Source organism: Plecotus auritus, assembly GCF_963455305.1.
Source record: "Plecotus auritus genome assembly, chromosome: 6".
Lineage (NCBI taxonomy): Eukaryota > Metazoa > Chordata > Mammalia > Chiroptera > Vespertilionidae > Plecotus > Plecotus auritus.
In genome coordinates, this window is record NC_137773.1 from 108,786,144 (window position 1) to 108,811,121 (window position 24,978).

Consider the following 24,978-nt stretch of genomic DNA (forward strand, 5'->3'; position numbering starts at 1 on the left):
TGAATACTGATCATACTTGGTAGAGGTTAGTCTTCTTTGTTGAACTCGAAGAAGCAGCTGTTGTTTGTATTAATTCTGCTTTGGGAGGAGGATTTTATTTGCTTTCTTATCCATTCATTTCTACTTTGGATATTCTTTCTCATTCTTTCTCTTGTTTTTTTCATTTGAATATATTTTTTCCGTTATTTTTTTAATTTCAAAAGTACATGCTTCTTGAAAAAAAATTAATTAATACAAAAGCATGAAAAGTGAAATTCAAATTGCCCTTCTCCCCTTCCCTCTCCTACTCTCATCTTAACGGTAAAAGTTGGCCGGGGATGGAGGGGTGTCTTTCTTGAACTTTCTACTTTTTTAATGCACTTATGTATACATAGGTTTTGGTTCAAATTCAGTCTTTTCTGGTTTTCTCTTTCTGTGTAACAAGTCAACAGGCACATGAACAGTAACACCCACTGTATCTCACAGTTGGGGGTTTGGGCTCAGCAAGGCCCTTCCTCCTCTGAGCGCCAGTTTTTGGTGCTGGGCAGGCAGCACGGAAGGCTTGCTCTCGCTGGCTGGGAGAGGCCAAGGGGCTCCATGAACTGGCCTGGAGCAACAGGGGCTTCTTGACCTCTCTGTCCCCAGGTGGTCTTCCCACTTGGTGTTCTGCATGATGGCTTCAGCTTGGCCAGACTTCTTTCATGGCAGCCGAGAATTCGAAGGTCTATGCCCCGAGAGAAAGTGCTAGGAAGAAGCTGGTATTGCCCTCGTTAGTCTGCTGTAGAAATCATAGCCATCATTTCTGCTGCTTGACATAATTTTTTTTTAAAATCCATGTTTTTTATTGATTCTTTGAGAAGAAGGGAGAGAGAGAGAAAAACATCACTCTTCTGCCTTGTGGACACGCCCTGACCAGGCGTCGAACCTGCCATCTGGGTATGTGTCCTGACCGGGAATCAAACCTGCCACATTTTGGTATACAGGACAATGCTCTAACCAACTGAGCCACCTGGCCGGGGCATATTTCTGCTGTTTTCTAACTCATCAAGACCGGCACGAAGGCTGCCCTGGATCAAGGGTCAGGAATATGGATTAGTGGGAGGTGCTACAGAGAAGTTGCAGAAACCATCCTGCATAGCTTTTGGCTTTAACACAAGTGGAATTATGATAAGGAGTTTAACGCTGTGCATGTTATTCTTTGACTTAAAATTTTATCCTGGAACTTCCTTTGTGCAACTACATTTCCATCTGCTGCATTCTTTGGTATGCTCCCTAGGGTTCTGTGATATGGCTATAAAGTGATTTTAAACATTTCTCTACCAGTGGACCCAATATTCTTATATATCAAATCGGAATAGCTTCCCTTACACTGCAGTGGACATTGGCAGACTAGGACCCTCACTCCCTTTCTCTCAGGTGCTTTATTTCTGGACCTTGACCTTGAGATGTGTGAGGGGTCTTCATCCTCTCTAGGTGCCCACAGCAGCAGAGAATTTTCCTGGCATACCGATGGGCCATTTCCCCACAGTCCCGGAGCAAGGGGGGTCAGAGTCTTAGTGAAGGTCGCCATTTTCGTCTAAAGCCATGGTCTCTCCCTTTTTTATTACTTGGCACCCAAAGAACTTGGTTGATCTTTTGTCAACAACTTGATTATTGAATAAATACACAAAACTAATCGTAACTAGGTGGTAACATTTCAGAATATTCCTTTAAATTTTGATTTTTAGTAAGTTTTTCTTCTACAAGCGGGTGGTGGGGTAATTTTTTCTTGACTTGTTTGTTTGATTGATTGCTATTTTATAGAGCTGCTTAACCTAAGTATTTGTAGGAAAGAGACAGGGAATGTAAATACCAGAATTTTAAAGATTGTAAGGTTTGTGTGGAAAGTGAGAACGTGATTTTTTTACTTAAACGTGTGTGTTTTATGTTGAACAGGTTGGAGTGATCGACTTTTCCCTCTACCTTAAGGATATGCAGGATCTTGATGGTGGCAAAGAGTGAGTACTGGATTGTGTGCTGCTGTTCACATTATTAATGAAATCCCAGCAAAGAATGCTACATTTGTTTTAGCTTTGTTTGAAATCCTAGTTTTTATTTATCTGCTTTGAATTACAGAGGTGATACATTAATTTTCCCATTGTTTGAGGAATTGTGCTCTACAGAATGCAGAGTACAAGTGAAATTTCTCCATTCATACTGTCCCTTGTCTGCCTCCCACTGCCACTCCCGCTCCTCCCTCAGAGGAGTCTGCTCATGTCTCCTTTCAAGCCTTTTATTAATGCCCCACAGATACATCGTTGTTAGTCATGATTTTTTTTTTTAATACTCACTGAGGAGTGAGGATATTTTTTTCCATTGATTTTTAGAGAGAGTGGAAGGGAGGGGAGAAGGGAAGAAAGAGAAACATCGATGTGAGAGAGACACATTGATTGGTTGCCTCCCACTTGTGCCCCAACTGAGGCCAGCGACTGAACCTATAACCAAGGTATGTGCCATTGACCAGGATTCGAACCCGAAGACTGAACCCGACACTCTATCCACTGAGCAAAACCAGCCAGGGCTGCTTTTATAAAGATTTTTTATTGATTTCTAGAGAGAGAGGAAGGGAGCGGGAGAGAGAGAGAAAGCAAAACATCAATTGGCTGTCTCCTATACACTCCCTACCAGGGATTGAGCCCGCAACCTGGGCATGTGCCCTGACTGGGACTCAAACCAGCAACCTTTCAGTGCAGGGATGAGGCCCACTGAACCACACTGGCTGGTGCTTTTGTTTTGTTTTGTTTTTTAATTGATTTGAGAGAGAGGAAAGGGGATAGAGAGAAACATGGATTTGTTGTTCCATTTATTTATGCATCATTGGTTGATTCTTGTATGTGCTCTGATCAGGGCTTGAACCTGCAACCTTGGCGTATTGGGATATCACTCTAACCAACTAAGCTATCTGGCCAGGGCCATTGGTCATGCATTTTGCTATGCAGTTTGTTTGAATGTAAATGGGATGGTACTATTATATATGGAAGTTGCCCGTGGAATTGTTCTTTGATCCTAATGTTATCTTTGATGTCTTCATGCCATGTGGAACTCTCCCTCATCCTTGTTAACAAAAGCATTCTTCTAAAAAAAAGTTATCCTGGCCCAGCTGGTGTGGCTCTGTGGTTGAGCACCGACCCATGAACCAAGAAGTAACTGGTTTGATTTCTAGTCAGGGCAGATGCCCGGGTTTCAGGCTTGAACCTCAGTAAGTTTTGTGCAGGAATCAGCTGATTGATGATATTTTTCTCTCATCGATGTTTCTCTCTATATATCCCTCTTCCTTCCCCTCTCTCTCTCTCTAAAAATCAATAAAAATACTTTAAAAATTATTTTAAAAAGTTATTCTGGATGCCCAGCAGGTTTGGCTCAGTGGTTGAACGTTGACCTGTGAACCAAGAGGTTAGGGTTCAAATCCAGTCAGGGCACATGCCTGGGTTTTGGGTTCCATCCCCAGTGGGGGCCGTGCAGGAGGCAGCTGATCAATAATTCTCTCTCATCATTGATATTTCTATCTTCCTCTCCCTTACTCTCTGAAATCAATAAAAATATCTATATATATAAAAGCCTAAGTGACCGTTATGACCAGTCGACCGAACGAGTGGTCACCCGGTAGACCGGTCGCTATGGTGATGCACTGACCACCAAGGGGCAGATGCTTAATGCAGGAGCTTCCCCCTGGTGGTCAGTGCACTCCCACAGCCAACCTGCAGCCAGCCAACCTACTGCGGTCCCTCTTCCCGGCCAGCCAATCTCCCAATCACCGGCCAGGCCGAGGGACCCCACCCATGCACGAATTTGTGCACAAGGCCTCTAGTATATTTTTTTAAAAAAGAAGAAGAAAACAAACAACATGTAAAACCTGCTACCATTTATGTTATGATAAAAACAACACACTATTTATATATGTTGTACCTCCGTACCCAGGGACTGTTTCTAGAGTGGCACGTAGACTTGGTAGCCATGCTGCTGGAGGTAAGAGGACAGAAGGGAGATACACTGTAAACCCATGGGTCGTGTTTGACTGTTTTACTATGTGCATCTGTTACCTGTCATTCACTCTTCTTTCCAACAAAGACATCTCCCTCCCCCTAGTCTCAGCACCTTGGCAGCACACCTTACCAAGGAAGGGACCAGAGAGAACCCCCTTAATGATTAATGTACCCTAAATACAAGGATTCACCTACTTTAAATTTAAAATATATCCTTTATATTTTAAAAAATGGAAATAAACAGGTTATCCATCAGTAAGGGAATAATTGAATGAATTATGGAACATTAATAATATTCCATGAAGACCTAAAAAAATGAGCTACTAGTATAGTTGACTTAGAGGGATTTCCACAAGGTATTATTAAGTGAGAAAAGTATGATACTGAGAAGTATATGTATACCATTTTTTAAATGAACCCAAAAAATCCCTAGTCCATATTTTATATTTTAATTGCGTAGTACACATGCGCGTGTGTACACACACACACATGATCGATAGATGATTATATGCACACTAAAGGCCTGGTGCATGAAAATTCATGCACTGTAGGACAGGGGTCCCTCAGCCCGGCCTGCCCCCTCTCACAGTCCAGGAACCCTCAGGGGCGGGAGGCGACCTGGCGATCAGGGGAAGGTGACGCCCCATCACACCTCTGCTGCTACCACTGCCGGCAGCACAAGCCTTGGCTGGCCCTGGTTACCTGAGCCTCGGGCGGCCCTGGGCAGCTGGGCAGCCACCATCTGAGGCTTGCCTGCACCTCGGGCCGGCCCTGGGCGGCTGGGGGCTAAGAGGATTGGGGGACTCCGGAGGCCGCACCTGCCGCCCCGGTGGGGCTGAGGGGACTGGGCACCACGATCTTGTGGCTGTGGGTGCCACCATCTTTGAGGGCGGGGCAGTCAATTAGCATATTCCCTCCTTATTGGCTGTGGGCGCCACCATCTTTGTGACAGCGTGAGGGTCAATTAGCATATTCCCTCTTTATTATATAGGATAGTATATATTCAACAGGGTTAGGGTTACCTGGGAGAGTTATGTAAAGTGAATAATAACAGGTAAAAGGAAAAAAGTGACTGCACTGGAAAACAAATCCAGTACCAGTGGAATGAGCCTGTGTAGAATGATCCTACTTATGTATATATGTATATATGAATGCAAAGGAATGTGGAGGACTAACTTTAAAATATTAAAGTCTTTTTTTAAATATACTTTTATTAATTTCAGAGAGGAAGGGAGAGGGAGAGAGATAGAAACATCAATGATGAGAGAGAATCATTGATTGGCTGCCTCCTGCACACCCCACAACCCAGGCACGTGCCCTTAACCAGGAATCGAACCGTGACCTCCTGGTTCATAGGTTGATGCTCAACCACTGAGCCATGCTGGCCAGGCAAAGTCTTTTTTTTTTTTTTTTCTTTTTTTTTAATGCAGACCCATCAGCTTTGTGTTTCGAGTCACGTGGTCTTCTTTTCTAAGCCAACCTCCTTTCCTTCAGTATAGCAAGGTGTCTTCATCTGCCACCATGGGAGCCATTTGCATGTGGCTGTTGGTGTTTCCACCTTGCATGCTCATGGCTTTCATCCTCCCAAATACCCAGCCAGTTGCAAGGGTGGGAGGGTGTCTGCAGGAGCCTGCTCTCCAGGCGTGTTTCCATGTCTCCCCAGGCCCCAGCTGCTGTCTCCCCCACGGCCTTGCTCTCTGTTCACTCAGGGCCATGTAGACAGTACTAAGCTCTATCTCTTGGTTTCCTGGTAACATTGTTACCCCTACCAGCTGAAATTCGAAGGTTGAGGGACGGTTACACAGTGTCAACCCTTAGTAAGAAGATTTCTTTTTGTGCTCTTTTAAAAGGCATGAAAGAATTACTGATGTCCTTGATCAAAAAAATTATGTGGAAGAACTGAACCGGCACTTAAGGTAAGGCTCACCCCTTTTTCCAGGGCTACAGTGCAGTCGCAGTACCTGATAATTGTCTCGTGGAACTTTTTTGAGTTGCCAAGTATTTCCAACTAACTTTCTTTCCAAACCAGGAAGAAAGATTGTCGTGCCATGCTCACATGTACAGACTGGAGAAGTATGATGTCTTGATAAAGAGCTTTTGGGACTTCTTCAGTTCTTTGTTTTGTGCAGTTACACAATTTAGAGAGTCAATAAATAAAACCTTGAATCTCCACCCCTCCCCACAGCCACTTAGTTGAAAATCACTGTCTTGGGGAGCATTGTTGCTGCTGGGAATCAGCACACGTCCCTCCAGGTTTGGGAGCAGGAGAAAAAGGACTGAAAACCACTGGGCTCGATCTTTGAGAGCATTCAGTAGCCGTTGCCAGCATCTTTATCTTGATTTTTCATTTTAATTGGAAAGCTGCTGCTGCCGTATCTCATGAAATAGCAGTCGCTAGAGGTATTTATGAGAGAGGTGGAGATTCCCCGTGGCCTGTGCTGGGAGACGGTACTCGCTCTCTGAACCCCCTTCAGAGAGTGCGCAGTCACATTGGCAGAGCTTCGCAGGGGCAGCCTCTCTGGCGCAGAGGCAGGTAAGACAGGCGAAGGAGCTGCCACATCCCTCGGGACCGACCTAGGGAAGTGCTGCTCTAAGCTCTCCTTAAGTGTGATGTTGGCTGTTACTTTGAAAGAAATTCTTGATCATTTCCTAGTTTATTGAGAGTTTTTATAAGGAATGGGTGTTGAATTTTTAGCATCCAATAAGATAATTGTGACTTTTCTCCCTTAATCTGTTGATGTGATCTATTTTATTCACAGATTTCTTCATACTGAGCAATTCCTGGATCATAGAAATAAACTCTGCTTGATCCTAGTTTTAAAACTTAATTGTTCTCTTACCAGGGAACTTGACCTAACTGTCCTCTAGTTCTCACCTTCTAGCGCAGCGGTTCCCTACTGGTGGTCCGTGAGGTCCGAAAGGTTGGCCGACCGCTGCTCTGGCATGTTAGTGAGGTTATGCAGCTTCGCAACACAAACTGGGAAGCTTTGCGTTGGTTCTGTGCCTAGGAACTGAACGCCTTTTAGTCTGTGAGCATTATTGCTCCTCGGATGCTGGAAGCCAGTGCCTGTACGCAGACAGTACTGTGCCAGTGTATCAGCTTTCCCTTCATTGTTAGTTCATCTATGTTTTCTTCTCTGGAGGATCTGTCTGTTTTGGTAATTTATATTTCCTAAAAAATATATAAATGTTATTAATATTTTCTAAGCTATATAATTGGTATAGAATTGACAGTTGTCGACTCTTAAACTTTTAGTTCCCTTTATATCATTTGCTTTGTTCCCTTTTTCATTTTGTGTCCTTGTATTTTTATTTCTCTTCCACCCAGTTCTTTTTGTGGTGGGGATGAATCAAACCCTTTTATTGGGGGGTTTCAGGGGAGGGTCAAAGGGCTGGAAGGACAGTCAGGTCCACCATCCTCAGCCTGGCGGGATCTCCCCCGCTTTCCTGTTGTTGAAAAGCTCCCACCCAGTTCTTGAGTCTTGATTCTCTAGCTTTGCTGGGGCTGTGGCTTGGTCCCCCTCACAAGCACAAGCACCAGGTTTGGAGTAGGGCCCGTTGTCTACAAGTGCAGGCTCTGGGGCCAGACGACCTGGCTTCAGTCACGGCGCCCCTCATAGGGGTATGAACTTGAGTAAGTCTTTAATATAAAGTTATGGTTTTCTTGTCTGTAAAATAGGTTAATAAAGTTTACCTCACAGAATTGTGGGAGGATTATATGCATTTAAAGTGCTTAGAACAAACAGGGCCTGGCACATTGTCCAAACAGAAAGTGACTGCTGTGATTTCTGTGGTTGTTATTAGTATTGTTTATCAATCTTCTTTAGCTCTTTACATATTTTTCAGTAGAAAAGTAGTACATATTACTTAAAGAATATTTGGAAAATGGGGCAAAGTATTACAAGATTTGTCCGGCCAGCGTGGCTCAGTGGTTGAGTGTCAGTCTGTGAACCAGGAGATCACAGTTCAGTTCCAGTCAGGGCACTTGCCTGGGCTGTGGGCTTGATCCCCAGTAGGGGTCATTCTGGAGGCAGCTGATCAATTATTCTTTTTCATCATGGATGTTTCTCTCTCCCCCTCCCTCTCTTTCCCTCTCTCCACCTTCCTCCCTGAAACCAACAAAAATATGTATTTTTAAGTATTACAATATTTATTATAAATCACCTTTGATCCTACTACCCAAAAGTACCAGTGTCTTGTTATGAATATTACATTAGATATATGACTGCTAATGCATTTTAGTTCCCATTTATTGTGTTGGGAAGAAAACATTGAACACTCTTTAACAAGTGTACAGTACACACACATACATGTGTACCTAGAATTGTCATCCGAGTTCATTGGAGGCCCTTTGACTCCACTTCCTGCAGGAAATCTAGGAATCGCTGTTCTCGTTGTTACAGGTTGAAAAGGCAGTCGGCCTTTGTAAGTTTACACTTTCTTAATATTGTGTTTTCTATAGCTGCACAGTTGGGGATCTTCAAACCAAGATAGATGGCTTGGAAAAGACTAATTCAAAGCTTCAAGAAGAGGTTGGTAACTTATTAAAATTCTTAAAACAGCATGGCCTGAGGTTAAGGAAATGGTGCCGTCCGTGCCCCCAACCAGAGCTGCTTGCTGCTGGCACTGAATTGCTGACCTGGGGTTGAGCTGCACGTGGGACAGGCAGATTTCACATCCTCCGAATGTATTCTGCCCTGACGGCTCACATGAGCCAGTGCATCTGATCCTGAGCCAGGCATCTCAGTCCTCGTCCCCAGAGAAGCTTAGCTCCTTGTGAGCGGGCTCTCCTCTCCCACGTTTCCCAGGATGCGGTTCACCTCCCTGCTGCCCAGCCGGCACAGACTCTTCCGAGGTGGACAGCAGCCCGCCCACTCCTTCTGTGTGTCGGCCTCTCAGAAGCATGGAGCCAGTCTTCCCAGTGTGGCCTTTCTCTGCTTTCTCACTAGGAAGAGAGAGTGAAAGGACAGGAGGGAGGGCTGAGCCGAGGAAGACAGCTTGCTGCCAGCTGCCTGGCAGCCTCCTTGGTGGACACATCCGTCTCCTGTTAGCAAGAGGGGGAGTTGCTCAGCCTTTCTGAGCCTTTCCACAGGTAGCGGTCCCTGGCTGCTCCGATGTCCCCACCAAGTCTCATTGAGGAGAAGGAGGACTGTGAGAGGGAGCCGCAGCGCGGAACCCCACACACAGTGGAGGCAAGTTATAGCCAAGATGAGAGTCGCAAGGCACGCCTTTGCATGGAGGACCCAGTGTCGGCTCCAGGGAGACAGACCTGCTCTCCGAGGGGCGGACCTGCTCTCCTGAGGGGCAGCCTGAAACCCTTTCTGGGAGGAGCCCGATCTGTGTGAGGGGGACACTCGAAGGCGCCGTCACAGGCAGGCCTCGCAGGAGAGACTGGCCACACCTGGAAGAGGCTCGCCTTCCCCTTGGGTGGCTGGGCCTTGGGGCCTCCACTGAGGGGCAGGTGTTTGAGTTCTCATCACCACACGGGATGGTAATCCACCCCCTCACACTGTTGTAGAGAGCACATTGGATTAATACCGTACAGATGTGCCGCACATGACGGCGGCCTGTGGAGGGCACTCAGGATGGTAGTCGGTAGGAGAGCCAGCAGATTCGGTCATTCTCCCGGACAAGGGCCTGCTTGGCAGGAGGTTCTGACTTACCTTCTGAAACGAAATGACTGGGTTATTTTTTTCAAAGGCAAACAATTGTATTAGAAAATGTCCTTTGGGAAAAGGATACCTCTCCTCGTGGCGTGCTTGCTCATCTTCAGAGAGTGGAATGGGCATTAGCTCGTGGTTTTTGCCTGTGTTCTCCCTTGTAGCAACTTGCACCTCCTTCAGAGCCTCCACGTTTCTCGTAGGGGCACAGCTGCTGTGTTTACATACCCCAGGTCTGGATGCTGAGTCTGAGTGAACTTAGACCAGCCGTGGGCAAACTACGGCCCGCGGGCCGGATCCGGCCCGTTCGGCTGTTCTATCCGGCCCGCGGAGCCGAAAGAGCAGAGGGTTCTCTTGCTCTCCCCTCCGCTCCTTCACCAGCAGCAGTGTTAACATGGCAACGTCGGGAAACACGGCCACAGCTCCTTCTTCTGAGTGGGCGGATTTATATCCGCCCATTCCGTAGAAGGAACAACCTCTCAATCTTCCAGAGGCTCCTTGTAATGCCCGCGGACGCGTCCCCCGACATCACCCTGGGAATGTGTAGACACGTTATCGTGGTGATGTAGGGAGACACGCCCCTGGAGAGCACAGTATCAGAGCCTTTCTGAGGTAAGATTAAGAGCTCTACTCAAACACAATTTTAATAAAACAACAAAGACTTTCAGCTTTTAGGGCTTGTATCCACTGCATTTTTTTTTTCCCAATGCGGACGCGCGCAGCAGGGAAAAAGACACACAGAGGACATGTCATACTAGCCATGCTGCGGCTGCATTTTTTTGCTGATACGGATGTGGTATCAGTAACGCTACCGTGGCCACTAACCGCATGTGTTAGTGGCAAAACAAATGCATTTTGCGCTGCGTTTGCTTCTCCCCCTTGCGCCTGTAAAAATGCGTGCTACAGGGCATTTGTGTTAACATGCACCACTGCACATTAGCATCAACGCAAACATGATGGAAACCTGTGTACCCTGCATTAACCCTAGCTGCGCTGCATTGCAGTACTGCACCACACTGCAACGGCAGCACGGCTAGTGTGAACGAACCCTAATTCAGTGGGTTGAACAAAAAGATTGTATAGAAATGTGATGAACTAAAGATTTCATTACAAAATCGCTTAATTTTAGGGTTTCAGAAGTAATTGGACAAATGAAAAACTGAAAATCAAATGTTCATATCTAATACTTGGACGAAACCCTTTCCTGGTAATGACAGCCTGAAGTCTTGTACTTATGGACATCACCAGATGCTGGGTTTTCTCCTTTGTAATGCTCTGCCAGGCTGTCACAGTAGGGGTATATATATAAATATCCTGCCATTTCCAGCTTTTAATATGAAAAACTGTTGCAATGGGCATTTAAAAGTGGCACTTGGTTGTTTTTATAGAGTCCAGTGGATGCAATCTGACATTGATAATGGGCTCTTTCACACTATGTGCACTGCGGCTGTTTTTTGCCAGTAACGGGAAGTGCTAGTGGTAACTACTGGTTACCCATGTTTTGCACTGCCCTAGCACCTCCCATACAAGTGTGTCTGGAAGACACAGCAATGTGCAACTATGTGTGTTACCATAAACAAAGGGCCTGTGTGAAAGATACACAGGTTTCCTATGGAGGAAAGGGGTTGTTCTCTATGGTCAGGGTATGCCTCTGTCCCATGTCTGAACTTTTTCAGATGATTTTGTTATATATATATTTTTAGAAGACCAAAAATGTTATAGTAGAGCAAATTTAATCACTTGTTTTTATACTTTACTGTCTTATTTTAGTAAAGAATTTAATAAGAGAACGGTACTGTTGGTTTTAGCCCAATATTAAACATGAGTGGACCAAAGAAAAGGAAAGTGGACAGTGAATGCCAAGTGTTTAAGAGGGAGTGGACAACAAAATATTTTTTCACCGAAGTCCGATCAATGCTGGTATGTCTGATATGCCAGGAAACACTTGCAGTCTTCAAAGAGTACAATCTCAGCCGTCACTTTGCCACAAAGCATGGCAACTATGCTAACAAGCAGTCACCTCAAGAACGGGAGGCTACTGCACAGAGGTTGATGGCTAAATTACAGGCTCAGCAAAATGTCTTTCACAGACAAACTGCAATTCAAGAGACAACTACCAAAGCAAGTTTTATGCTATCATTCAAATTAGCAAAAGCTAGCAAACCTCTCTCTGAAGGCGAGTTTTTGAAAGAATGTATGATAGAGACAGCAGGTCTCTTGTGTCCAGAGAGCAAAGGCAAGTTTGAAAAACTCAGCTTATCGCGCAGGACAGTGACTCGTCGAGTGGAACTGATTGATGAAGACTTGGCCAGCAAGTTAAATAGTAAGGCAGAGTTCTTTAAGTTTTATTCACTAGCATTGGATGAAAGTAATGACGTAAAGGACACTGCTCAGCTCTTAATTTTTATCCGAGGGATTAGTGACAATTTTGAAATCACAGAGGAGTTTTTAGCCATGGAGCCACTGAAAGGAAAAACACGGGGAGAGGACTTGTATGACCGGGTGTCTGCTGTCATCGAGAAAATGAAGCTACCATGGAGTAAACTTGCTAATGTCACGACAGATGGATCTCCAAATTTAACTGGAAAAAATGTTGGACTGCTAAAAAGAATTCAGGATAAAGTGAAAGAGGAGAACCCTAAATGTTATTTTTCTTCACTGTATTATTCACCAGGAATCATTGTGCAAGTCTATATTACAACTTAATCATGTTGTTAATCCAGTCGTAAAGCTTGTTAATTTCATTCGAGCAAAGGGACTTCAGCACCGTCAGTTTATTAAGTTTCTGGAGGAAACTGATGCGGATCACCACAACTTACTTTACCACTCTCATGTCCGCTGGTTGAGTTTGGGCAAAGTTTTCCAACGAGTGTGGGAGCTCAAAGAAGAGATTGGTGCATTTTTTAAATTAAAGGGGAAGTCTGACGAATTTACTGAGCTGAGTGACAAGAATTGGCTGTGTGACTTTGCATTTGCTGTAGATGTATTTTCACATTTGAATGAGCTAAATGTGAAGCTACAGGGAAAAGATCAGTATGTACATGACATGTACACTAATGTGAAAGTCTTTAAATCGAAGCTGATTTTCTTTTCCAGACAAATTTCAGACAAAGTCTTCACTCATTTTGCCACACTAGCCACACAGAAGGAGACCATCCAAAATGTGAAGAAATACAGCAAATCACTGGATGACCTGCATGCAGAATTCTGTCGTCAGTTTTCTGATGTTGAAAAAATTGACAAGTCACTTCAACTGGTGGCCTGTCCTTTGTCACAAAACCCTGAAACAGCACCAGAAGAGGTGCAACTGGAACTCATCGATCTCCAGTCTGACTTTGTCCTAAAGGAGAAATTCAGCTCTCTTGAACTAAGAGACTTTTATGCTTCACTTAATGAAGCCATTTTTCCAAACATCCGGAGGATGGCACAGAAGATACTGGTGCTGTTTGGGTCAACCTATGTTTGTGAGCAGACATTTAGCGTCATGAACATCAACAAAGCCCCTCACAGATCCAGCTTAACTGACGAACACCTCAGATCTATCCTGAGAATAGCCACAACAAAACTAACTCCAGACTTTGATGCATTAGCTAAAAAAGGAGACCAACAACACTGTTCCCACTGAAGTTGATGTTTTAAAGACCAAAAACCTTTCAACCCAGTCTACATTGCCATCTACATCTACGTCCCGGGCATAATTTGGAAGTTGCACTAAAGAAAATGTTTAAGCCGAAACCGGTTTGGCTCAGTGGATAGAGCGTCGGCCTGCGGACTGAAGGGTCCCGGGTTCGATTCCGGTCAAGGGCACATACCTTGGTTGCGGGCACATCCCCAGTAGGAGGTGTGCAGGAAGCAGCTGATCGATGTTTCTCTCTCATCGATGTTTCTAACTCTCTATCCCTCTCTCTCTCTTCCTCTCTGTAAAAAATCAATAAAATATATTTAAAAAAAAAAAAAGAAAATGTTTAATTTACTGTTTACACATTTTGTTCTTTTCTATTTGTTTTAGTTTTAAATTATTTTATTATATTTAAGTTTAATTTGAAAGGCTTTTGTACCTTTCCTTTGTTAGGCAATTTTATTTTGCCTTTGCCATCTTCAATATAAGGTATGTTATTGTGCTATGATTCCTCCATTTTTTGAAGTTTCAAATTATAATAATTAGTGTTTACATTCTTCTTGTTAAAATGTTTGAAATGAATAAAACGATTGAAATAAAAAAAAAAAAGACCGTACCCTTTTATGTAATGATGTTTACTTTGAATTTATATTAGTTCACACAAACACTCCATCCATGCTTTTGTTCCGGCCCTCTGGTCCAGTTTAAGAACCCATTGTGGCCCTCGAGTCAAAAAGTTTGCCCACCCCTGACTTAGACGCTCTTGACGAAGAGATGTAGAGCTCAGTGCTTCAAGGCCCCCGTGAGTTATGATGCTAAGAGCACAGCCAGGTACCCAGGGCAGATGTCTTTCTCCTCCAGCCTCACCGCCTCTCTCCAGGCTGTGTTCACGAGTTGGATAAGGAGGGCTCCGCGGATGTATCTCTAAACTCTTAAGTCATTCAAAGGAGGAAGATGTCTTCCTCAGGTGTGGTGGTGGTGCCTACCCCAGGGTGCTTTAATTCCCCCTCTCTGATAAAACATCCTTTTCTTCATTGGCTAGAAAAACGGAAAAGAACAAAGAATCAGAAAAAAATATATATATATAATCTCTTGGCTAAGTGACAGCTATTTTTATCATGTGGTATATATATTTCTTAAGCATTTTTAACAGTAGATTTTTTTTAATAAAGTGGTGAGAAAATACTGTATAACTTATTTTGTTTTCATGTTGGTTTTATAAGAATGTTCTCAAATTATTAACAGCTTTTGTAAACATTTCAGTGATTACATATTTCTACTGTATGCTTCCACTTTAATTTATTAAACTATTTCTTTAATGTTCAAGCTATTTCTGATGTCTTGTATCCATAAATCTTTGCCCCCCATTATGTGGTATGCTGTCACTTTTATAAAACAAGAAAATTGGGAGAGGGCAGAGATAGCTAGAGGCAGGAGTGAGAGAGACTTTCATTATATGTATTTTTATATCTTTGGAATTTTGTGAATGTGAATGTATTACCTATTCAAAACAAGGACATAAAATAAATATATGACCAGCCCTGGCTGGTGTGGTGCAGTGATTAGAGCATCAGGTTCGATCCCGGTCAAGGGCACATACCTGAGTTGCAGGTTCAATGCCAACCCCAGTCAGGGCACTTGTGTCTCTCACATCACCATTTCTCTCTCTCTCTCTCTCTCTCTCTCTCTCTCTCTCTCTCTCTCTCTCTCCCCCTCCCTCGCTCTCTCGCTCTCTCTCTCCCTCCCTCTCCCCCATCCTCCCTTTCACTCTCTCTGAAAATCAGTGGAAAAAATATTCTCAGGTGAAGATTAACCAAAGACAGACAGATAGATAGATAGATAGATAGATAGATAGATAGATAAAATATCTGATATGTGAAAATAAATTGTCGGTTGTGAAGGTGCCAAATGTTAGATTTTATTTGAACAGTAAGATTCATTTTGATGTGAAGAAATATAAAAATCTTTCTTAATCAGCTTTCAGCTGCAACAGACCGGATTTTTTCACTTCAAGAAGAACAGCAACAATTAAGAGAACAAAATGAATTAATTCGTGAAAGAAGTGAGAAGAGCGTAGAGGTGAGAACTTGACCTGACAGTTGGCATGTTTCTCACTTGGACAGACATGTCCATCACAAATCTCAAGCTCATAGAAAGTGCCTCCTGCCACTGTGCCTCTCTGTCACGCTCAAGCCAGTTGAACCTGGGTTTCCCAGGCACCCTGCTCCCTCCCTCTGGGCCTTTGCACACAAAAGTTCCTATTCACTCTTCTTCAGCTTCCACTCCTGAGCCGGGTCCTCTGTGATGCCATCCCTAGTGCAATCCCCAGCGCCCATCAATGGGCTTGGGCCCTCCTCCTGTGTCCCCGCAGCTCTTTGCACCTCCCTGCTCTGTAGAATCTGTTGTTTTGTAGAATTGCTGGCTTGCTCACCTCATAATTTGAAGGTAGAGATCATATCTGATTCTTCTCAAAATTCATCCAGTGCTAAAAACTTGCTCATAAACACAGAATGGTGAGTTGAATGGGGCCTTCCCCACTGGGAATGATAGTTGTGTTTTAAAGAAAAGTAATTTCACCCTAGCTGGTGTGGCTCAGTGGATAGAGCATTGCCTGTGGACCAAAGGGTCCTGGGTTCGATTTGGTCAAGGGTATATACCTTGGTTGCAGGCTCCTCCATGGCCCTGGCCCTAGTTGGGGCACATGCAGGAGGCAACCAATTGATGTGTTTCTCTCACATGGATGTTTCTCTCTGTCTTTCCCTCCCATCCTCTCTAAAAAAATAATCAATGAAAACATATCCTCAGATGAGGATTAACAAAACAAAAAAAAGAAAGAAAGAAAAGTAAATTTGTTTTCTGAACATAAATTTTCTTTTTTTTAAATGTATTGACTTGCCCTAGCTGGTTTTGCTCAGTGGATAGAGCATTGGCCTGCAGACTGAAGGGTCCCAGGTTCGATTCCAGTCAAAGGCACATGCCTGGGTTGCAGACTCGATCCCCAGTGTGGGGCGTGTCAGAGGCAGCCGATCAATGATTCTCTCTCATCATTGATGTTCCTATCTATCATTCCCTCTCCCTTCCTCTCTGAAATCAATAAAAATACATTTTTTAAAAAGTTTAAAAAGTATTGACTTGTTCTCATCCTCAAGTTCAAAGATACTTCAAAATAGCTTTAAAATTTTAATCTTTCTTTATTATACTTAAGAAATGGAAATTGTGCTACATTTTTTAAAATTATGGTGCATTTTTAAATACTTTGTAGTTGGCTTGCTGCCCATAAAACCTCTTCTCTCGGTACTCTTGTTGGATACAGATAACAAAACAGGACACAAAAGTTGAGCTGGAGACTTACAAGCAAACTCGGCAGGGTCTGGACAAAATGTACAGTGACGTGTGGAAGCAGCTGAAGGAGGAGAAGAAAGTGCATTTGGTGAGTGTGCGAGCCTGGTGTCTTCAGAAAGGTTTCCCAAAAGCCGTGCCAGTGATTTCCTCCCAGTTCCCACAGGCATGCTTACCCCACGGGCACCCACAGACAGCCCACAGTCGTCCCTTAAAAGAGAATAAAAGGTCATGTTTACCACTCAGGTCTGCACTGTCACATTTTTCTAATTTTACAAACCTTTTTCAGGGATTGCTATGAAATCAGATGCGTGGTTTCTTTGACCATACACTTCCCTCAGTCAGAGCCTTGGTCTGTTTATTTCCACCCCATCTATGAGTCAGTGGCCTGTGTTTTTCTTTTTTTTTTTTTTTTTTTTAATTGATTGATTTTTTTTAGAGAAAGAGAGACATTGATTTGTTGTTCCACTTATCTATGCTATCATTGGTTGATTCTTATATGCCCCCTGACCAGGGATCGAACCTGCAATCTTGGCATATCGAGACAATGCTCTAACCAGCTGAGCCACCCAGTCAGGGCCTCGTGTTTTTTATTAAATACAGTTCTTGCACCTGCTTCTTTGCATGGATGTGGAACACATGAGTCCTGAGTTACCCAGGACAGAACCATTTCAAAATGGTTTCACCTTTGTTGCCATAAACCAGTAAATCATTCCAGAAGTTCTAACATTTGAACATCAAATCGCTTTAGCACTGAAATACAAGACACATTCTTTCAGACCATATATTCTGATCTTGTGGTTTGAAGAACATGGTTGCAAGAACTCCAGGCTCATATGCCACCTACCAGCTTTCTGTTGACTTGATGCAAAGCCAGTTTTCATTGTAAAATAAGAAAAGGGGGAAAACGTCATCTAGCTATACTTTAGACCAGGGGTGGGCAAACTTTTTGACTCGAGGGCCACAATGGGTTCTTAAACTGGACCGGAGGGCCGGAACAAAAGCATGGATGGAGTGTTTGTGTGAACTAATATAAATTCAAAGTAAAGGAGCGGAGGGGAGAGCAAGAGAACCCTCCACTCTTTCGGCTCCGCAGGCCGGATAGAACAGCCGAACTGGGGCCGTAGTTTGCCCACGGCTGCTCTAGACAGACTTTTCAAAAATCTCCCTAACCTATTCTGACTTTCAGCTTATATTTTACATATTGCCCAAGACAGCCTCAGTTAAATTTATTTCTTTGTTCTACTTGAGTAACATTGTCCTTGTTCCCATCCTTTTAAGGAACTAGAAAAAGAACTGGAATTACAAATTGGGATGAAAACTGAAATGGAAATTGCAATGAAGCTACTGGAAAAGGACACCCATGAGAAGCAGGACACACTCGTCGCCCTCCGCCAGCAGCTGGAAGAAGTCAAAGCGATCAACTTGCAGATGTTCCACAAAGTTCAGGTGGGAGCTGGCTCTGTGTCCCCATCCCAGCCTGGGTTCCTGCTGCTGCCTGCAGCGTGGAGCTGTCCCACGCTGCCTCTCCGTCCTCTCGCATCCGTCCTGCAGAGGGAGATAATCGGCACATCTGTGAGGTCCCAGTGTCCTAGGCCCTGTTCCATGTCATGGTATTTATTTTATTTGAGTCTCGCAGCAAACCCCTAGGAAAGTTTATAAAATGGGGAAAGCATCAAAGATAGGACCAAACTGAGTGGGTAAACCACGTGCCCCTGGTGGCACAGCTGTGCCTGTGGCACCCTCACTGTCTCCCTGCCGCCCGTTCCCTCTGCTTCAGAGGGTGATTGCTTGAGAAGTGGTTTAAGGATAGAAGTTTGTATTGTCTTTTCAAGTTTGCCAAGTCTGCAGGCCTCACAGTGAGCAGTCTGCTGCTCGCCTCACCTGTCATTTCAGCATGGTGAAGGGAGCCAGCCCAGGTAGAATCCATCAGGGCAGGGTCTGGAAGCTGCCATTTTGTGTCCTTCTCAAAACTATGCTTTCTGAAGTTCTGTTTCCTGTTTTATCACAAAAACAGTCCCACTCCACTTCCTTTTCCGTGGGTGTGGTTTCAATTTCACTGTCAAAGACAGTGTAAGAGCAGACAGTACAAATAAACTGTTATTTTGTCCTGTCTCTTTAAAACGATCACCTCATCCTATCTAATAAAGAGGGAATATGCAAATTGACCATCACACTGTAACAAGATGGCTGCACCCACAGTGGAGGCAGGGATTCCATAACACAAGATGGCTGTGCCCACAGCAGAGGCCGAGTTCCCATAATGAGCCTTAATGAGCAATCAGCAGGGACCTGAGGCTGCGTGGCGCTGGGCCAGGCCAGGCAAGCTGAGACGGTGCCCCCCACCTGGCAGGGCTTGAGAGGAGTGGGGCCGGCCAGGTCTGGTTCTCGTACTATTTCGAGGTGCACGTGGGTGGGCAGGGACTTTACTCTGGTTCCCATGGTGCGCCCCAGACTCTGACAGGAGGAAGATTTTCATATACATTTTACTAATTTTCTTTCATCTGTGACACTTCTATTATAGAGAAAGGGTAAATAGCAATATTAAAATATTTCCTCTAAACTCCCTTTTAATGTGCATGAATTTCGTGCACCAGGTCACTAGTCATCATTATAGCAGCAATAGTGAAAACCAAAGTAAAAAGAGAAAAGGAAAAAAAACAACTTCACCTTCCTAACAAATTATCTATTTTAATGTTTTCATGTTTTTATCTGGTTTGGGTGAGTATGTAACATAATGTGACATGTATTTTAGAGGAAACTAAACTACTGTAAAAACTTGGCAGACCCTAAAGTAGAGTGGCTTAAAAATATGGACATTTGTATCTTAGTTACTTATGGTTATTTCCAAGGAGAGCATTTCAGACCCGCTTTGTTCGCGCAGTCATCAGGGACCCAGGCTATTGGCAGCTCCAGCTCTCAGGGCCACTTTGGATGTCACCATTCTTGCCAGTGGAAGGTGGGGAAGAAAAGCAGAAGGTCAGCACTGGGGTTCTTCTCTCAAGCTGGAGACATAAGCGGCAGCCATCCTTCTTGCGAGTCCACAGAAAAGGGCAGCTCAGCATGGCTGCTCAGCGGCAGGGGCGCCTGCGACTGTCCTTCCTCAACTACACGTCATAGGAAGCAGAGGCTAAATGTTTGGCATACATAGTTGTTCCTACCACACAGGCCATCCAGTCCCTGCATCCTCAAAGTCCGCAGCCCCTGGGAGGTGGCAGCACTCCATCGAGCAGTGTGCCTGCACCAGAAGGCCTGCTGTCTTTCTCACATTAACCTGTCCCACCCAGCATCCCAGGGCAGAGCAGGAACAGATAACCAAGAGAAAGGCCTGTCTGGAAAGGGGAAACAATGGGAGTGGCTGGTGGCAGTCATATATTTTCTGGGGAGGAATTGTGAAGGATGCCCTGGGGCAGGGGGGCACCATTTCTTAGCATGTCTGCTACCCCGCTTCTGCCTTCTATAGTATTTGTCAGCCTTCCTGCGTGGCTCCTGAAAAGTCCACCGTCTGTGGCTCTTGGGGAACATGGCCTCCCTGGCGACTACCCAGCTTTTCTGGCCAGCTGCGTGTGGTCTCAGTGTGCCAGCCTGGAGGTTGTACTTAGGGATCCGTTACAGATACTTTCCAGGTCTGACTCATGTCTCTGATCTGTTTATTTCCACTCAGCCTGTGTGTCAGTAACCAGTTTGTTGTTTTATTTATTAAACGCTGTTCTTGTGGCTGCTTCATTTCTTTGTTTTCTCTCTCCCTCTCCCTCTCCCTCCCTCCCCCCCCCCCCCTCTCATGCGCAAGTTAGTGGCCAGTCATCTGAAACAGCTGATTGAGCTGTGAAGAAATCCCCCAACCTGACCTTTCCTGATGTCCCAGACCTCTGCTGCTTAGTCTTCCATCTTCTCTCACTTAGGTCAGGGTCAGGAGCAGCTGCTTTTCTAACCCGTGAGGCCCCAACATTTGGCCGCTCTGTTTCCGCCCTCTCTCTGCAAACTGCTTGCTTACAGTGCCTGTTCAGACCTGCCACACATCCCAGCATCCCTGCTCTTTTTTTGTTGTTGTTTGTTTTTTTTGTTTTCCAGGTATTTATTTTAATATTTCCACTTTGGCTTTATTTGGGAGAAGGGGTCAGGTGTATGGAACATGGGAAGGAAAAGAACAGTAGGGAAATAAAAGATGAGGGAAGTGGGAAGAAATCAGGTTTTAAAGATGCCTGTGTGGGAAGCAAATCTGGAGAAAGAACATCCAGCCAGAAACTGGAAGCCACTTGCTGACCTTGCTAATCACTAATATTCTCTGGCCTCAGTTACTTCATTTGCAAAGTGAAGAGAGACTGGACCAGTTGATGTTCAAGTATTTCAGCTTAAATGTAATCCCTGGAAATAACCACACTTTTTGGTGAAAGTGGATCCTCTCCCAAACAACCCCTTTTTAATCACAAGGAAACACAGACATGAAACTTTATTGCAGTCACTTAACACATTGGTGTTAACATTATTTCCCAACAGAAAAGAAAAAGGTTATCTGGCCTGTCTCCAGTTTGTCCCCACAGAAAAACCACAATCTACAGTTATCAGAAACTAGTTGGTAAATTAAAATATTGTAGCAACTTTTCAGAATCTTCTTTTTCATGATACTCATTAGAGCATCATCTCCATGTCAAAGGATTCACTCTGGGGCTGATGAAAACTGGTTGAATGACCTCATCGTCTTCCGAAGAACATTTAAGAAATTTCTGCAATGAGGACATTAAATACATACTGCAAGATATTACTTGAGAGCACTTAATATTTACCAACGTGCAACTTAAAAAAAAGTTTTTGGAGTACAAACCCTAGTAATGCACCCGCATCCAGTGTTCCAGTCAGTAGTTAACGCTCTTGCAAATGTACCGTTTCTTCTTTGGTTGTTTCCCTTTTTTTTTTTTTTTAAATATATTTTATTGATTTTAGAGAGGAAGGAAGAGGGAGAGAGAGATAGAAACATCAATGATGAGAGAGAATCATTGATCGGCCGCCTCCTGCACGCCCCCCACTGCGGATCAAGCCCGCAACCCAGGCATGTGCCCTTGGCCGGAATGGAACCTGGGACCCTTCAGTCCGCAGGCCGACGCTCTATCCATTGAGCCAAACCAGCTAGGGCTGGTTGTTTCCTTTTCAAAAGCAACCTAAATCCAAGTACGTTTTTCTTCGTCCTCCGCTAATACTTAATTTTAATCCATGAATTTACATCACCGACACCGAAGCAAAAAGGATCCCGATGCCTGCCAGCTACAAAGCAGCTCGGCTTGCGGAATGCGGGAAGGACAGGTGCGGACGCCCCCTGGCGACATGGCCCCGCGGGTGCGAGCAGCGCGCACCGGCCGCGCGACCCCCGGCGGGACCCCAGCCCGCCTCACCATTGCCCCAGTCGCCTGCTCCGCTTCCCTCTTGCTCACAGCCTGCTGGCCGCCCTTGAGGGCTGCCACGCAGCCGATGCCTCGCCCGCACCCCAGCATCCCTGTTCACACCATGTCCTTGCAGCCACCACATGGCTGGCAGGGATTCGTGTTCCAAGTTGGGGCAAGTGGCAGTTATAATAACTGTTTTCCGTAATTAACAAGCTTTCCAGCTTGTGACACCTGTTTGACAGCGCCACGCCGCTGACAGCTGGGTCAGTGCTGCAGCACATGCCATGTCCTCTGGTGGCCTGTTTCCACTTCTGCCCTTACCCCTCTGGCTGCATGTACCAAGGAATCCATGATATCCCTCAGTTTGGGACACACTGTAATCAGGCACCTCTTATTTCTTATCCTTTTATCACCCCTCCCCTGCTCCCGTCCTCTTTCCTCTATGCTAACATTCTAAATGTTTACTTTTTGGGTGTGTTTTTTTTTTGTCACTTGAAGGTATTAAAAGGTTTAATTATTTTTGAGTACATGAATTTTTTACTTTTTTCTGTTCTGCTTGCTTGTTTATTTTGTTTTTTAGGTTCAGTTTTTAAAAATTACATATACTTTTATTATTAATTTTAGAGACAGAAGAAAGGAGGACAGAGAGAGAGAGAGAGAGAGAGAAGGAAAGAAACATCGATTGTTGTACCACTTATTTATGTATTCACTGTTTGATTCTTGTATGTGACCTGACCAGGGATCAAACCTGCAACCTTGACATATCAGGACAAGGTTCTAACCAACTAAGCTACCCAGCCAGGGCTAAATTCAATTGTTGATAGATATGTATTTATTGCCATTTATTGTTCATCTTTTTTATCTTTTTTCTTCTTAAAGATGACCCTTTAAAATTGTATGTAGTTTGCTGGTGATAAACCCCTTTGGCTTTTCCTGGGCTGGAAAGCTCTTTATCTGACCTTCAATTCTGAATGAGAGCTTTGTTGGGTAGAGTAATCTAGGTTGTAGGTCCTTGCTTTTCATCACTTTGGATATTTCTTACCATTCCCTTCTGCCCTGAAAAATTCTGTTGTGAAATCAGCTGACAGTCTTAATGGGAGCTCTCTTGTAGGTAACTAATTGTTTTTTTTCTTGCTGCTTTTAAGATTCTCTCTTCATCTCTAACCTTTGGCATTTTGATTATGTTGTGTCTTTGTGTGGGCCTATTTGGGTCCATCATGTTTGGGACCCTGCGCTTCCTAGACATATATCTATAGTATTTCCTTCACCAGGTTAGGAAAGTGTTTTGTGTGTTTTTTGTTTGTTTGTTTGTTTGTTTAAAATGTTTTTATTGATTTTAGAAAGAGAGGGAGAGGGAGAGAGCGATAGAAACATCGATCGCTGCCTCCTGCACACCCCCAGGCATGGGCCCTCACTAGAAACTGGTGACCTCTTGGTGCAAGGGACAGTGCTGAACCAACTGAGCCACACTGGCTAGGCAGCCAGGTTCGGGACGTTTACCACCATTGTTTTTATTACATAGCTTTCAATTCCTTGCTTTCTCTCTTCTGGGACCCCCCTGATGTGATTGTTGATATACTTGAAGTTGTGCCCAAGGCTCCTTACACTATCCTCATTTTTTAAATTATTTTTTCTTTTTACTGTTCTGATTGGGTGTTTTCGGCTTCCTTATATTCCAGATATCTAATTTAATCCTCTGCTTCATCTGTTCTACTGTTGATTCCCTATAATGTAGTCTTCATTTTAGATGTTGTATTCTTCATTTCTGACTGATTCTTTTTTGTTTTCTAGTTCTGTTTTTATGCCTCCTATCTCTTTGTTCAATTTCTCATTAAATTCATCTAATCTTCCCCTAAGTTCATTAAGCATTCTTATAACCAGTGTTTTGAACTCTGCCTCTAGTAAATTGCCCATCTCCTTTTTCTGGGTTTTTATTTTGTTCTTTAATTTGGGGCATGTTTTTTTGTTTTTTTTTTTATCTCCTCATTTTGGCAGCCTCACTGTGTTTCTTTCTATGTATTAGATATAGCGGCTGCATCTCCCGGCCTTATGTAGTAGGTGTTCTGTAGGGTCCAAAGGCACAGTTGGACAATCCAGATGCACTGCTGCCACCCAACCACCCACCCCATGTGTGTGTACACTCTCCTGTTTAGTTGAGCCTTGATTGCTGTTGGCACATCACTAGGAGGGTTTTACTCTTAGGCTGACTAACTGTAAGGACTGGCTGTGACCACCATGGAGGATCAGCTGTTCAGGGCCAACCACATAGATTAGGACTGACTTTGGTGGGGCTCTGGTGCCCACTGATTCTTCCCCTTGAGTGTTTCACTTGTGGAGGTGGTTGGGTGGTGCTTTGATGTGGTCTGAAGCTGTCTACCAAGTGCGCTGACTCTGGAGCCTCCTGAGAGGTGCAGATTAAGGTCAGCCACCACATATGTTCTACCTAGGGCCACCAAGCATGAGCTACAAAGTGATCTGCAGATGGCTGTTACTTGTGCTGGGCTTGGAGGTGGCCAGGAGAGACCAAGCTGCAAACCAAAGCCAGCTTCTGCTTGTACCAGGACTGGATTTCTGCCTTGATCTCATTGTTAACCCATCTTTTACATTTTTTTAAATATATTTTTATTGATTTCAGAGAGGAAGGGAGAGGGAAGGAGATAGAAACATCAATGATGAGAGAGAATCATTGATCAGCTGCCTCCTATACACCCCACACTGGGGTTTGAGCCTGCAACCCGGGGAATGTGCCCTGACTAGGAATTGAACTGTGACCTCCTGGTTCATAGGTTGACACTCAACCACTGAGCCACGTTGGCTGGACAACATTTCTTATGATACTTGTTTGGTTGTGATGAGCTCCTTTAGCTATTAGCTCTTTATCTTTCCTTTGATTCTAAATGATAGCCTTTCTGGGAAGAGTAATCTTGGTTGTGTAGGTCCTTGCTTTTTATCACTTTGCATATTTTGTGGCAATCCCTCTT

The 24,978-nt window shown here is 44.3% G+C and overlaps 1 protein-coding gene across 2 annotated transcripts in view; it reads left to right on the forward strand.

The window, feature by feature from the left end:
- Positions 1–24,978, forward strand: part of RUFY1 (RUN and FYVE domain containing 1) — a 79,074-nt gene that overhangs the window by 24,365 nt on the left and 29,731 nt on the right. For both annotated transcript variants that reach the window (XM_080676731.1, XM_080676730.1), the window contains exons 6-11: positions 1,915–1,976; positions 5,852–5,917; positions 8,464–8,533; positions 15,258–15,359; positions 16,594–16,710; positions 17,901–18,068. In XM_080676731.1, coding sequence (XP_080532857.1) covers positions 1,915–1,976; positions 5,852–5,917; positions 8,464–8,533; positions 15,258–15,359; positions 16,594–16,710; positions 17,901–18,068 — 585 coding nt within the window. The remainder of the gene's footprint in view (positions 1–1,914; positions 1,977–5,851; positions 5,918–8,463; positions 8,534–15,257; positions 15,360–16,593; positions 16,711–17,900; positions 18,069–24,978) is intronic.